Below are 15,359 nucleotides of genomic sequence, written 5' to 3'. Positions count from 1 at the left end.
CCTACTTCTGAAGCTCTGCCAGAGAAATTTGTCTACATTGGACTGTTTCCCAATATAGTGTCTTCATTCAAACACTGAGAAATTACAGCCTAAGTTGGACAGCCTCCCATCGACTGACATCCAAACTCTGGCGAATTACAGCCTACGCTGGGATCGTCGCCCAACATGAGACACCATCTGAACTCCAGGGGATTACAGCCTATCACAAAGATGGGAAAAGCTGCAGATGCAGGAAATCCAAAGCCACGCAGTACAAGCAAAATGCTGGAGTGACACAGCAGGCCAGGCAGCATCCATGGAAAAGAATAAGCAATTGACGTTTCAGGCCAAGACCCTTCATCAGGACTGGAAAGAAAAAGGAGAAGTTATGCTAAGAAGGTGGAAGGAGAGGAGGAAGAAGTACAAGGTGGCAGGTAATAGGCTCTCTTCTCACTGCTGCCATAAGGAAGGTAATGTCAGATAGAAAATCCTGGAACAACAGGAAAGCTATGACAGCTAAGTGCTGCTGCCCCACCGGATCCATTTTCACAGCGATTTTCAGGTATATTTAGACGTGCCGGTAATAGTGGACAAGTTTTTAAGATGGATGGAAGATGTTCCAGCAAGGAAAGCTACTGCCACACACAGAGCAAAAACTCAGATCAAGAACTCTATTCCTCGATGGGGATTGCCATGTCACATCGACTCTGACCAAGGAGCGCAGTTCACTGGGCTTGCCAGAAATTATATTGACTGATGAACATTGAATGGTCTTTTCATTGTTCACATCACCCAGAGTCATCAGGACAACTCGAATGAATGAATCAAACTATCAAACAAGGACTGGCTACGTATCACGAGGAACTACCCGGCCTACGGCTCTTCCTTTGGTCTCATGTAGCAACAGAGCAACTTACTCAACTAAATGCCTGTATGCATACCTACCAAGTTTCCCTGACGCTCCACAAACAGTCAAAAAATGGAACAGGTACTACCCAGGAAGAGGTGTCTATACTGGCTATGCATTGCTTGTATTCTCCACATGTCCGACCTGGAGGCCTCCACATCTGCGAGGGTTGGTCTCCGGAGAATTATCACCGACTAAGCCACTAAGATCATCCGTTTTCATACTTTTCCTTATCAGGTCAATCTATGATGTTTCAATTTCGTTGGCTTGAGGTCACCTGACTGACTTACAGGGCTGTAAGCAGCATTGTTCTCTGGCCTTCGCCTTCAAATTCGTGCCTTTGGCGACTTCTTTTGCTCTATTCAATTCTGAATGGTTCAAACCAGGTTACCCAGACATCGGGCCTAAAAACATCATAGATTGCTTCTTCAGCCTGCCATTTAAAGATAACGTCAAGCAATTTAAAGTTGCTGACCCTCTCCACCTCTGATCACCTGATAAGGACTGGCTTATAGACCTCTGATTTCCTCCTCTTGTAGTCAATAATCAGCTCTTTTGTTTTACTGACATTGAATGAGGGATTGTTGTTGTGGTAACATTCAGCTAGATTTTCAATTTCCATCCTCTATGGTATCTCCTCTACCACCATTGATTTGGTCAACTTACATATGTCACTGGAGTTGGACTTGGCCTTCTAGTGATAAGTACAACGCCGGTAGAGCACACAGCCATATTGATTGAGACTGTGGAGATGTTCTACATCCAAGCTGACTGGGGTCTGCAAGTAAGAAAATCCACGATTGCAACTTCATCGTCCAGATATTCCAGGACTGAGTGAAGAGCCAATGAAGTGTTATCTGCTGTTGGCCTGTGACGGTCGGCAAACAAGACTGGATCCAAGTCAATCCTCGAGCAGGAGTTGTAAAGTTTCATCACCACCCCCACAAGGCACTTCATCACCGTGGATGCAGGTGCTGCTGGAGGATGGACGTTGAAGCAGGTTGCCATGTTTTTCTAAGGATCCAGTATAATCGAAGCTTGCTTGAAACAGGTGGGTACCTCAGACTGCGTAAGCGAGAGGTTAAAGATACCAGGGAGCCCTCCTGCCAGTTTTCTTGCAATATTTTTATTAAATTTCATATAGAAGAATACAGAATTCATGAGGATACATATTATGAATCAAAAAATAGTACAGGATGCACTATATTTAAAATCATACTATTGCAATCACAGTAGCCCATATTCATAATCAAACAAATGTATTAAATTGCATTATAATAGTTTTGTTATAAAAAAAATCTAAACCCACTACCAAGATCGAAGCTGTTCGGTAAAGAAAAGAAAGACAAAAAAATTCCTTATCACATTGTGATTTATGTTATCTGCCGACATCTGTACTTTAACGCCAGATCAAAGGTTTTGAAAATAGTTCAAAAAAAGGTCCCCACAGTGTTTGAAAGTCTTGATTAGAATCAGAAATTGAATAACGAATCTTCTCTAAATTTAAGCATGACATCACGTAACCATTGAGCCTGAGTAGGCGGAGCAACATCCTTCCACTTAAGCAACACCGCCCTCCTGGCCATGAGAGAAATAAAGGCCAGTACTTGCAAATCAGATCTCTCCAAAGTTATGCCTCTTTCTCCAACAATACCAAACATGGCAGTCAAAGGATTAGGCCTAAAATTTGCTTTAAAAAGTACAGAAAATTTTGGAATACTTCCTTCCAGTATTTTTCAAGACTCGGACATGTCCAAAACATATGAATTAATGAAGCCTCTCCATTGTTACATCTGTCACAACAAGGAGATATATCCGCATAAAAACAAGATGACTTGTCTTTGGACATGTGAGTCCTGTGGACCACTTTAAATTGTAGGAGGGAGTGACGAGCACATAGTGATAAGGTATTAACCAATTTAAAAATTACATTCCAAGTCTCTTCAGAAATTGAAATCTGTAAATCTTGTTCACAGGCTTTTTTAATTTTGTCTAAAGCAGCCTCTCTCATTCTCAACAGCATGCCATAAATATTGGATATTGAGCCATTGTGAAAAGGTTTCAAATTAAAAATTACATCTATTAAGTTTTTATCAGGACTAATAGGAAATGTATGTAATTGAGATCCCAGAAAGTCTCTATGTGTAGATATTGAAAAAAATGGGTATTTGGTAAGTTATATTTAACTGACAATTGCTCAAAAGAAGAAAGACTCCCTCCAACAAATAAATCTTGAACGCATTTAATACCCAATCTATTCCATTCTTTAAAAAATACATCAGTCATAGAAGTTTAAAAAAACAATTAGAAAGAAATGGGACTAGAGAGAGAAAATCTCAAAAAAAAATATATTTTCAAAATTGTAGCCAGATCCTCAAAGTATGCTTAACTACCAAATTGTCAGTTAATTTATTTAAAGATAAAGGAAATGAGGATCCAAGAAGAGAGATAATAGAAAATTTCATAACAGAATTAGCTTCCAAAGAGACCCATACTGGATAGTCTTCACGGTTAATGTAATATGACCAGAATGTAAGATTTCGTATATTGACTGCCCAGTAATAGAACCTAAAATTTGGTAAAGCTAAGCCTCTATTCATTTTAGCTTTTTGAAAATGTACTTTGTTTAATCGAGATTGTTTATTCTTCCATATATAAGAAGATAGAACTGAATCAAGAGAATCAAAAAAAGACTTAGGAATACAAATGGGTAAGGCCTGAAAAAGGCAAAATATTCATTTAAATAGAATTAATTTGACCAATCAGTGATAGAGAGAGGGGCGACCAACTGGATAGTGCCTTTTTCACATATTTCATTAAGGTAAGAACATTTTCTTTAAATAGGTGTTTATAATTCTTAGTAATTGTTACACCCAAATAGGTAAATTGATTTCTTAGAATTTTAAAAGGAAGGTTAGTATTAATTGGTACCAAATTATTCAAGGGAAACAGTTCACTCTTATGTAAATTCAATTTATATCCTGAAAACTGGCTGAAGTAGGATAGTAAAGAAAGTGTAGAAGGTAATGAGGTCTCAACATTAGAAATAAAAAGCAACAGATCATCAGCATAAAAGTGAAACATTGTGGGTAGTACCTTTCCGTAGAATACCAGTGATATCACTAGATTCTCAAAAAGCAATAGCTAAGGGTTCTAAAGCTAGATCAAAAAGCAAAGGACTCAAAGGACACCCTTGTCTGGTTCCACGTTGGAGTTTAAATGGTTTAGAGTTCTGAAAAATAGTAAGAACCCAAGCAGAGGGGGATAAATAAAATAATTTAATCCATTGAATAAAATTGGGCCCAAAATTAAATTGTTCTAAGGTTTTAAATAAGTAATTCTATTCCAAAGCCTTCTCCGCATCTAGAGATATCACACATTCCGATATCTCCTTAGAAGGAGAACACATGACATTTAATAAACAATGTATATTAAAGTGGGAATATTGATTTTTAATAAATTCAGTCTGACCGTCAGATATTATATAAGGTAAAATATTTTCAAGCCTACGAGCCACAACTTTGTATAGGATTTTAGTATCAACATTAAGTAAAGAGATTGGTCTATCTGAAGAGCATTCAGTTGGGTTCTTTTTTTTTTAAGAATGAGCGAGATGGAAGCTTCATGAAAAGACTGTGGCAGCCTACCCAACTTAAAGGAATCCAAAAAGATAGAACATAAATGAGGTATAAGCAATGAGGAAAAAGCCTTGTAAAATTCCCCAGAAAATCCATCAGGACCTCGAGTCTTCCCAGAATGCAATGAGCATACAGCCTCGGCAATTTCCTCATAAGAAATGGTTGATCCAACTGCTTTCGATTAGCAGCAGAAAGTACAGGAATATTTCATTGGTCTAAAAAAATTGTTCATCACAATATTATCTTTAGAAGAGTCAGAACTATAAAGTTCAGAATAAAATTCTCTAAAGGTATCATTTATTTCTAAATGGTCAGTTGTCATATCACCATTAGCTTTACGAATTTCTTTAATTTGCCATTTAGCTATAAAGGTTTTTAATTGGTTAGCCAATAATTTACCCGTTTTGTCTCCATGAATATAGAATTGACTTTTATCTTTTAGGAGTTGACTTTCAATTGAATACGTTAAAAGAAGATCATATTTAATTTTAATTTCAACATGTCTTTTGTATAACGCAGGATCTGGAGCCCAGGCATAGTTCTGGTCTAATTGTTTCAATTGATTAGCTAAATCAATTCTCTCTTTATTAGCTTTTTTTTTTCCCCTTAATACTTGCAGTATAAGAAATAATTTGTCCTCTAATATAAGCCTTGAAAGCATCCCATATAATAAGACTGGAAGTCTCTTGCAGTGTATTTTCTTCAAAACAAAAGAATAATTTGTTTCTCCAGAAATTTTAAAAAATCCATATCAGATAGCAAAGTTGAACTAAAACACCAAAATCTGTTTATTTGAGGGAGCCCAGGGAGGTTTAAAGCCAGTTGATTAGCTTAAGCCTTTAGTAAGATTGGTCACCGGATTTCAGATGGTGTTTCTGTCTTTGCAACAGAATAATTAGCAATCCTCTGGGCCTTATGGTGGATAGAAGACTCTCGACCACATAGGGTTATCATCTGTTCGGATTCTGCTGCTGCCTTAGAGTCTATAAAAGGGAGTAAGGCTCATCCTGACATAGTTATTGAGATTCTCTTAGTGTTGTTCAGAGTAGGGAAGATGGGTTGTGCAGTTAGATTTTCATGGATACCTGGGCATGCTGGGGTGGAGGGAAATGAAATTGTGGATGGCATTGCAAAGTCTTCCTTACAGAGCAGGCGAGTAGAAATTAGAGTTCCCTTAGGCAGAGCAGAATTGAGAAGTAAGATTAAAAAAGGTATAGCGAACAAGTGGCAGGAGGATTGGAAAAATGAATTAAGGGGCAGGCATTATTTTTCTAGTCATCCACTAGTTAAAACGGTCTCAGACTGTTACCTTTTAAGTCGTAGAGATAGGGTGAAATTAACAAGACTTAGGTTGGGGCATTGTGCGCTAAACTACTATTTAAAGATAATAGGAAAACGTCCTACTGGATTATGTGACTGTGGTAGTCCAGAGACAGTCCAGCATGTAATCGATACAAAATTGAAAGAAGCGTGTTGTTCAAGAGGCTGTCTGGCTTAAATTTATTTTGGTTTTGTATTAAACCTTTGTTTGGCCATCAAGAGAATCAACATCTGATTGAAGAGTCTATCATTCAGTTTATACATGAGATTTGGTTGTATTCGAAAATTTGAGTTCCTTGAAGTTCTATAATTAATTACACATCCTGCGGTGGGCTGTAATACGCCGAGATGCGTCTAAACAGGAAGGAGGAGGAGGAGGAGAAGAAGCCGCCCGTCGGTACCACGTGCTTTCCATGGGTTCACCCTACCGGAGGATGCACTCCCGTCGGCCTCGCACACTGAATTCACCGATTCGTCGGAAGCTGTGAGAGTTCGTGAAGGTGTCTCCGTGTTTTGAGGGTCAAAGTGAGCATAAGAGGCATTAAACTCATCTAGGAGTGAAATTTTGCTGTCACATATGTCGCTTGTTTGCTGCCTGACCGCTGTTTTACCTGAACTTCAGAATTCCGGTCATGGCATTTGTTCTTTCTTCAGATTATTGTCGTTTAATTTTCGTAGAATCGAGCAGAAATCTAAAGCTATCTAGGGCGTTAGGTGGTACTATTTCTGGGCGACCTTCAATATGGCACCAGGAGGTTTATCTGGAGCGCTGTATTTCTGTTCTGTTGTGGCTAAGCAATTGGAAAACGGCGCTGGTGGACTGGAAAATGTGAGGCCGCTCTCTGCTCTGTCCGTCACTGATTATTTCCTCCACTCCCTGCCTTGTCCATACTGCTGGGGATGACGTGTACGTTCTGAAAGCCGTGCGCTCACGGGAACTATAGACAGCCCTTTCAAACACTGTGAGTGGCTCTTAAAAGAGCCTTTGGGTCACCGGGTTCAGAATCTGTCGCTTCACTTGCTGGCACTGCCGGTTTTCTTGGGCAACAGCACGGCCTGGATATTGGGCAGCACCCCGCCCTGAGCGATGGTCACCCCTCCCAGCAGCTTGTTGAGCTCCTCGTCGTTGCGGACGGCCAGCTGAAGGTGTCTGGGGATGATGCGGGTCTTCTTGTTGTCCCGGGCTGCGTTGCCGGCCAACTCGAGGATTTCAGCTGTCAGATACTCGAGCACAGCGGCCAGATAGACCGGGGCGCCGGCACCCACACGCTCAGCATAGTTACCCTTTCTCAGGAGCCTGTGAACACGGCCCACCGGGAACTGCAGTCCGGCCCGGGACGAGCGAGATTTGGCCTTGGACCGAACTTTACCACCGGTTTTTCCTCGTCCAGACATTTCGACAATCTCAGCAAATTTTTCACAGAGAATGATGCAATAGGCCAGCCCTCGCCGTTCTTGTACCTTTTGGGGGAATGCAGTGGGATGTTTATGATTGGCGTAACAGCACTTAATCTCATTGGAGAGAGAAAATAATCCAATCAAGGAACTGCCTTATTCACCAATCAAGAAGCAATCAACAACAGAAGCGCGGAATTTAGATTTTAGATTTCCTAAAAAAAATCTGATGTGAAAAAGCCCGCCAAAAAGTCCTTTGTTCAAAGCTAACCTAAAATCAAATTATTCCAGATCTGTTTCGCCCACTTGTTCTCCGCATTTAGCCCATTACTGAAGTCCGACACATTTAATATAGGTGTAATTAATATTGAAATAAAGTGTCTGGGCATTTAATTCGCTGAACTCTTTCAAGTAATCAGCGCCCAGAACAAAAACATCGATTTTCAGCTTCTGTTCGCGGTCGGTCAATGTGTGAGCCTGATCAGGTTATGAACCGATTGCTTTTCTCAGACTGCGACTGGAGTTTAGCATGTAGTTTTAACAAACTACTTCACAGATAAAATTAAACTATTAATTTGCATAGATGCCTGACCTGCTGAATTACTGCAGTATGTATTTGTACTGTGTTGCTCTGCATTTCCAGCATCGGTAGAATCTGTGCCTGAAAGAACCGTGACCAGTTCAGGGTCTGGCTTTGAAATGGGATTCAGATAAGTCGCCAAAATGGGACAGAAAATAATAACCGCATTCCCCAGAGCAAGTAAACCAGATTCAGTAATTATCTGCTTCAGAGATACAAGTTGTAATAACCAATACAGAGACGCAGAGGAAGTGATGTTGGCATCACACAAAATGCCGGAGGAAATCAGCAGGTCAGGCAACATCCACGTAAAAAAAAGTAGTCTAACATTTCGGGCCGAGGCACCTAGACAAGATTAGGTCCGAAACGTCGACTGTACTTTTTTTACATAGACGCTGCCTGGCCTGCTGAGTTCCTCCAGCGTTTTGTGTGTTTTACTTTGATTTCCAGCAAATTTTTTCTTGTTTGTGAGAAGGTGATGTTTCAGTCTATGCGGTAGGATGAATGTAACGAAGACCTCGGGATTATATCGATTGACGTGGATAGAATTTGAATTAGCTCATGAAGAAATTTCCAGATTTACTTCGATTATTGGATTATTTTCGAGCTTTCGACCACTGGCTAATGCAACTTTTTATGAAACCGTGAGTGGCTCTTAAAAGAGCCGTTGGGTTTCCGGTGTGTTTTCTGGGTACTCTTCACTTGGAGCTGGTGTACTTGGTCACCGCCTTTGTCCCTTCCGACACGGCGTGCTTGGCCAGCTCCCCAGGCAGCAGCAGGCGCACGGCAGTCTGGATCTCCCGGGAGCTGATGGTCGATCGCTTGTTATAATGGGCCAGCCGGGAAGCCTCGCCCGCGATGCGCTCGAAAATATCGCTCACGAACGAGTTCATGATGCTCATGGCCTTGGAGGAGATGCCGGTGTCGGGGTGAACCTGCTTCATCACTTTGTAGATATAGATGGAGTAACTCTCCTTCCTCACCCTCCTGCGTTTCTTGCCAGACTTGCCCGCTGGTTTGGGCAAAGCTTTCTTGGCGCCCTTCTTGGGAGCGGATTTCTGCTGTTCGGGCATTTTTTCAGTCGGCTTTAAACGCTGAAATGAGCAAAATCCGGTCGGAGTGCAGATTAAATAACAGGGGTCCAGCGGTATGCTAATAAGGGATGGGGAACTTGAGTATTTCCATTGGTTACTTGTGGAAACGAATCGCCATTCAGATTTATACCTACTAATCATTTGATTGGATGTCAGAGGGAACAAATCACAATCGCTCGCTCCCCCAGAAGCGGCTCTCACTGTCCAGTAACACACACCAAATGTTAACCATATAACAATTACAGTACGGAAACAGGCCATACCGGCCCTTCTAGTCCGTGCCGAACTCTTACTCTCGCCTAGTCCCACCGATTTGTACTCAGCCCATAACCCTCCATTCCTTTCCTGTCCATATATCTATCCAATTTAACTTTAAATGACAACATCGAACCTGCCTCAACCACTTCTGCTGGAAGCTCGTTCCACACAGCTACCACTCTCTGAGTAAAGAAGTTCCCCCTCATGTTACCCCTAAACTTTTGCCCTTTAACTCTCAACTCAAAAATGTTCGAATAACTGAGCCGGCCAAACAGCATCCATGGGAACAGTCGACTTTTCGGGCCGAAACCTTTCATCAGGACTCTTGAGGAAGCAAGGGGGCTGCAGAAGATTAGGAGAATGAGCAAAGAAGTGGCAAATGTAATACAGTGTCAGGAAGTGTATGGCCAAGCACTTTGGCAGAAGGAATAAAAGTATAGACTATTTGCTAAATGGGGAGAAAATTCAAAAATCGGAGGTACAAAGGGACTTGGGTATGCTCGTGCAGGATTCCCTGAAGGTTAATTTGCAGGGTGAGTCAGTGGTGAGGAAGACAAAAGCAATGTTAGCACTCAATTTGCGAGGACTAAAATATAAAATATAAAAGCAAGGATGAATAAGGCACTGGTGAGGCCTAATTTGAGTGTTGTGAGCAATTTTGGGACCCTTATTTTAGAAAGGATTATTTGACATTGGCGGTTGACAAAAATTATTCCAGGATTGAAAGATTTAAGGTATGAGGAGCGATTGTTAATACCCGGCCTTTACTCATTGGAATTTAGAAGAATTAAGTGGGGATGAATCTCATTAAAAACTATCAAAGGTGGAAAGGCTAATACAGAGTGGATGTGGTGGGGATGTTTCCTATGGGGAGGGGGAGTCAAGGACCAGAGGACACAGCCTCAGAATAGGGGGATGTCTATTTAGAACAGATGAAGAATAGTTTCTTTGGCCAGAGAGTGGCGAGCTTGTCAAATTCATTGCCACAGGCAGCTGTGGAAGCCAAGTCTTTATGTATGTTCAAGGTGGAGGTTGATAGGTTATTGCTACAGTGTGAGAGTGTGGGGTTCCTTCTGGACCCGTCAGTCTCTGGTACAGTGTGAGAGTGTGGGGTTCCTTCTCTGGTACAGTGTGAGTGTGGATGCATTTTTGCTGATGTAGTCATCAGGGACATTGGAGGTCTCCCTGACTTCCCACATCCTCCAAAAGGAGCATTTCACTATCCTGCCTAAAATTCCTACTGCTCTAACTGTGCAACAAGAAAGAAAGCAACCTACAGCCTGTGCCTCTCCTCCCCAAAACCACTATCTATTGAAATTTCCATTATATTTATTAATAGTTGAGATTACTAGCAAAACCAGAGCTTAATATACAATTTTTACACTCAAATCAAAGGGTTTCAGCACCAAGGAACTAAACAAAAATACTGAACTCTTGCATCCATGGGCAAAATGGATAGGAGAAGATGGAGACGCGACACAGCGCGCGCAGCTCTCCGGTGAAATGATATCGTATTTGTAAGTAGGATGCCGTGCACAATTCTGATTTGATGGAGGCAGACATGAGAAGCACAGAGGAATATCTGGAGAAACTTCTGAAATGCCCGGTTCACTGCCGCTGCTACTGTGCAATCGAGAATCTCCGGCTTTGCCTGCTGCTGGCGACCGAGGCTGAGGTCGGAGCATTCGGCAGAGATGGTGCTCGGTACTCAGTGTCAGAGGACTGGTCGGAGGCTCGAAGTTTTCAGATGACTCAGAGTTGGACTGTGGTCGGGCATGGCAGGGAGAGTTTTCTTCCTTCTCCCGTCTGCGTGAGATGTGGGACTTTCGAGAGACTTTGAACTTTTTTACTGTGCCCATGGCCTGTTCTTTATCAAGTTACGATATTGTTGCACTGTTGTAACTATATGTTATAATTATGTGTTTTTTGTTAGTTTTTCAGTCTTGGTCTGTCCTGTGTTTCTGTGATATCACACTGGAGGAATATTGTATCATTTCTTAATGCATGCTTTACTAAATGACAATAAAAGAGGACTGTGTGTCCTCATAATCTAAAAAAAAACCTAAAAATGGATAGGGCACTACACAGTCGTTGACTGTACTGGATGAGACTCAGCTCCAGAAACTAAATTGTTATACTGAAGATTCACCCATAAACACCAATCATTTTACAAGGATCTATACAACTATAGAGCAAGTCAAATCTTTAGGGATCAGCCTAGACAGAGGTGTCAGCTGCGCAGATAATCCCAAATATATATACACACTAATTCAACGGCACTGAGTTAGGCTGAGTTCCACAGAGTTTCAAGTGTCTGCTCCTATCATCCTTTAATGACCTCTTCACTCTGCAACATCTCATTAAGCAGCTGGAAAATAAGATTTCTACAGAATGAAATTGTAAAGAGTAACTGTGCCAAATAATAATGGGTTTTTGCTTTTCGACAGCTAGCAATTCTTTCAATTTATATCAGTTTCAAACTGCTGTTGTTTCACTTTTATGATGAATTAATATCATAGTCATAGTCATACTTTATTGATCCCAGGGGGAAATTGGTTTTTGTTACAGTTGCACCATAAATAATAAATAGTAATAGAACCATAAATAGTTAAATAGTAATATGTAAATTATGCCAGTAAATTATGAAATAAGTCCAGGACCAGCCTATTGGCTCAGGGTGTCTGACCCTCCAAGGGAGGAGTTGTAAAGTTTGATGGCCACAGGCAGGAATGACTTCCTATGATGCTCTGTGTTGCATCTCGATGGGATGAGTCTCTGGCTGAATGTACTCCTGTGCCCAACCAGTACATTATGTAGTGGATGGGAGACACTGACCAAGATGGCATGCAATTTAGACAGCATCCTCTTTTCAGACACCACCGTGAGAGAGTCCAGTTCCAACCCCACAACATCACTGGCCTTACGAATGAGTTTGTTGATTCTGTTGGTGTCTGCTACCCTCAGCCTGCTGCCCCAGCACACAACAGCAAACATGATAGCACTGGCCACCACAGACTCGTAGAAGATCCTCGGTGTAGAATCTTGCAGAATCTCGGTGATTCTAGGCAAACTGCACATTCTAGTTTCCACAAAAAGATAGATTTAGCAATGTGTTAACTACCTTAAAGTTATATATCGGAGAAGCAGAACTTCACTGAAAGTGCTTTATGTGACGATCAGTGAGAGCTGTGGAGCGAAGGCCACCGTTCACAGTCCTGTGTGGGACAAGGACACAGGCTGCCAGAGGAATTCTGTTTCAGAGCCGCTGAGACGTATTCACTGAGCAAAGTGAAACTCTCCAATTCCAGGTCTTCAAGCTCATCCAAGTCAGCAAGGTGACATGATCAACACTCACACAGCTAGAAAAAGCTGTATAGAAAAATTCACAAGATTACCAAAACATTGTGATAGCACATTATTCAAGAAAATAGCAAACAACCTAAATGAAAGAATAAAACGCAGACCAAAACAATTCTTCCTCAGCTACATCTCATGACATGATATATTTTAAGTAAGCAGAGATTACATCAGCATTTTATGGCATTGTTAACACTGTAAACCCCTTAGTGATCCTCAAGAGTCACAACAACATCTCATTCTTGATCTCAAAATGCCTGATCTCACCGTATTCTGCATCCTACTCCTTAGTGCAAATAACTCGTTTGATATTTCACCGACATTCTTACTCTCCAAGCATAAATTCCCTCCTTTATCCTTGAATGTTCCTCCCTCTTGTTTTTAATGAATGTAGAGATGTCTTGGGCTTCTCATTTCATGCCCCCCTCCCTTTTTGCCTCCTTCCTTGTGGTCTTCCCCTTTGGACCTCCTACTTTATTTTCTTTACATTCCTGCAAGACACTTCCTAAACCTTACCTGTGTCCTCTGCCGTTTTGACTAAATTCACTGCCTTTCTCATCACCTGTTGCTTTACCCAGACATCCTTGTTCTTCCTCCTTACTGGAACATGCCTGTCCTGAACCCACATCAGCTGTTTTTTAAATGACTCCCACGTGTCACATGTGGACTTCCCCAATAACAATTCTAGCCAATTCACGCTGCCCAGTTCTTGCCTAAAATGCTGTAATTTGCACTCCTGTAATACAATACTTCCCCTTACCAGTCCAAACTATTGCAAACCTTTAAAAGCTTGTGATCACTGTTTCTAACTTGCTCCCCCACTGAAACCTCAGTTACCTGGCCAGGCTCATTTCCCTGTACAGTGTCCCGTATATTCCCTCATATCATTGGGCTAGCCATTTACTGTTTCAAGAAATCCTATTGGATGTACCCAACAACTATTTTCCCATCTGAGCTTCTTAAACTAAGGAAGTTCCCGTCAATATTGAGAATGTTAAAAATCACCAGCTACGAGAACCCAGTTACTTTTAGATCTTTCTATAACCTATCTACAGGTCAGTTCCCCTCTGTCCCAGTAGTTATCGGGAGGTCCACAGCACAATCTCATTGGAGTGAATGCACTTATCCCATTTTGAGTTTTACCCATATTGACTCAGTCACCACTGTGTCCTGTCTGAGTGCAGTTGTGTGAGTAATGCAAATGTCCACCTCTTTACCTCCCTCTCCATCACATCTGAAACATAGTTATTTGGAACATTGAGCTGTCATTTCTGTCTCCCTCACAACCACGTCTCTGTATTGCCCACACCATCATAGTCCTGTGCAGTGATACAGACACTAAGTTCATCTGCCTCACCTTGAATACTCCTTCAAGGAGCGGTAGTTAGGAAGTCTGTGTCCATCATTCAGGGTCCCCACCAATCATGACATGCACTGTTCACACTGTTACCACTGGGAAGGAGGTACAGAAGCCCAAAGGCACATACTCAGCGATTCAGGAACAGCTTCTTCCGCTCACCATCTGATTTCTAATTGGACATTGAAACCATGAAAACTAACTCACTACTTTTCTTATTTCTGCTATTTTGCACTGCTTATTTTAACAAATATTTAATAGACATATATAATGTTTCTCTTTATTTATTTATCATATATTTCATGACATAAGCCAGTAATGGTACATCTCATTCTGATTCCTTAGACTGAAGTAAACTTTCTTCCACCTGTTGGTCCCACCATGTTTCTGAACCTGTCCCTGACCTAACCTCTACCTTACCATCAATCCCTCCATCTACTGGTCTGATGTTTGTTTCCCAGCACCTTCCTCCCACCCTCACACTCTAGTTTAAACTCTCCTGACCAGGAGCAGCTCCAGCGAACCTCCCTGCGAGGATGTTGGTTCTCCTCCAGTTTAGATGCAACTCTTCCCTTTGGTCCATGTATCTGAAGCCCTCCCTCCTGCACTAACTCTGTAACCACATATTCAACTGCACCATCTTTATTTCTTGGTGAAAGTAATTATAGGAAGTCCCTCCACCTGCCCCATCCTGTGCTGAGATTACAGAACAAGCTGTGGAGGAGCTACAGGGGAGGCAGTCAGGGTGGAAGGGGCAGGGCCAGTTGTTATTTTAAGGGGGAAAAGTTTCAGGCCCCCCACGCTCCCTGTGGCCTCACAAAGCGGATTGTCTTGGGTTGTCTCTTGCTCTATGGATTCACTGATCTCCTGGCCCTGTCAACTACTGGTGAGGTGAGGTATGGGACAGATGTTTCAAGGTGAGCCCAGAGAGTAAAGGGTATCATTGAATCTCTCTCTGTCCACCTCTAAAGTTCAGCCAACTTCAGGCACCACTTCATCCAACAGGAACACAATTCATCTCTGTGAAGGCCAACTCATGCCTGCGAGATGCATAGGGAAGATGAGGGCCGTAGAGAGCAGGGTTTGGGGATTTTCGCGGCGACCATCAGAGAGCTTTTTGGTTGAAGCTGATGGTTGCAGAGGGAGCTCACCTCAATTTCCCCTCAGAGGTAGACAGTCCACCTTTGTGGGCGAACCTTATCTGAGATCAGACGCCAGATGCACCGTCCTTCCCACTCCAGGGCCATGCAACAGGTGCACCGTCAACTCCTCCTCTGGGACTGGGCATCAGACACACAGTCCCCTCCTCATTTGGGTCCAGGCTTGAAGGCAGAGTACAAGATTAATGCCAGAAGAATTATTAGCAGCATGAAGGAACAGAGGGATCTTGGGGTCCAAGTCCATAGACCCCTCAAAGTTGCTGCACAAGTTGATAGTGTGATTAGAAAGACATATTGTGTGCTGGGCTTCCTTA

The 15,359-nt window shown here is 42.1% G+C and overlaps 2 protein-coding genes across 2 annotated transcripts; both read right to left on the bottom strand.

Annotated features, from left to right (window-relative positions):
• Positions 1 to 2,067: 2,067 nt before the first annotated feature.
• Positions 2,068 to 7,363, bottom strand: LOC140201147 (histone H2AX). The gene has a single exon (XM_072264794.1). It carries the CDS (start codon positions 7,237 to 7,239, stop codon positions 6,859 to 6,861), a length of 381 nt encoding a protein of 126 aa, XP_072120895.1. The 5' UTR covers positions 7,240 to 7,363; the 3' UTR covers positions 2,068 to 6,858.
• Positions 7,364 to 8,341: 978 nt separating this feature from the next.
• On the bottom strand, positions 8,342 to 8,922 carry LOC140202141 (histone H2B 1/2-like). The gene has a single exon (XM_072267006.1). The coding sequence runs from the start codon at positions 8,890 to 8,892 to the stop codon at positions 8,518 to 8,520; it is 375 nt and encodes a 124-aa protein (XP_072123107.1). The 5' UTR covers positions 8,893 to 8,922; the 3' UTR covers positions 8,342 to 8,517.
• Between the last annotated feature and the right edge of the window lie 6,437 nt (positions 8,923 to 15,359).

This window comes from Mobula birostris, chromosome 8 (genome assembly GCF_030028105.1).
Source record: "Mobula birostris isolate sMobBir1 chromosome 8, sMobBir1.hap1, whole genome shotgun sequence".
In the NCBI taxonomy this organism is placed as follows: Eukaryota; Metazoa; Chordata; class Chondrichthyes; order Myliobatiformes; family Myliobatidae; genus Mobula; species Mobula birostris.
This window is presented reverse-complemented; position numbering and strand designations above follow the sequence as displayed.

Coding starts and splice junctions, on each gene's coding strand:
- LOC140201147 (XM_072264794.1), bottom strand. CDS start 7,239: ATGTCTGGACGAGGAAAAACCGGTGGTAAAGTTCGGTCCAAGGCCAAA.
- LOC140202141 (XM_072267006.1), bottom strand. CDS start 8,892: ATGCCCGAACAGCAGAAATCCGCTCCCAAGAAGGGCGCCAAGAAAGCT.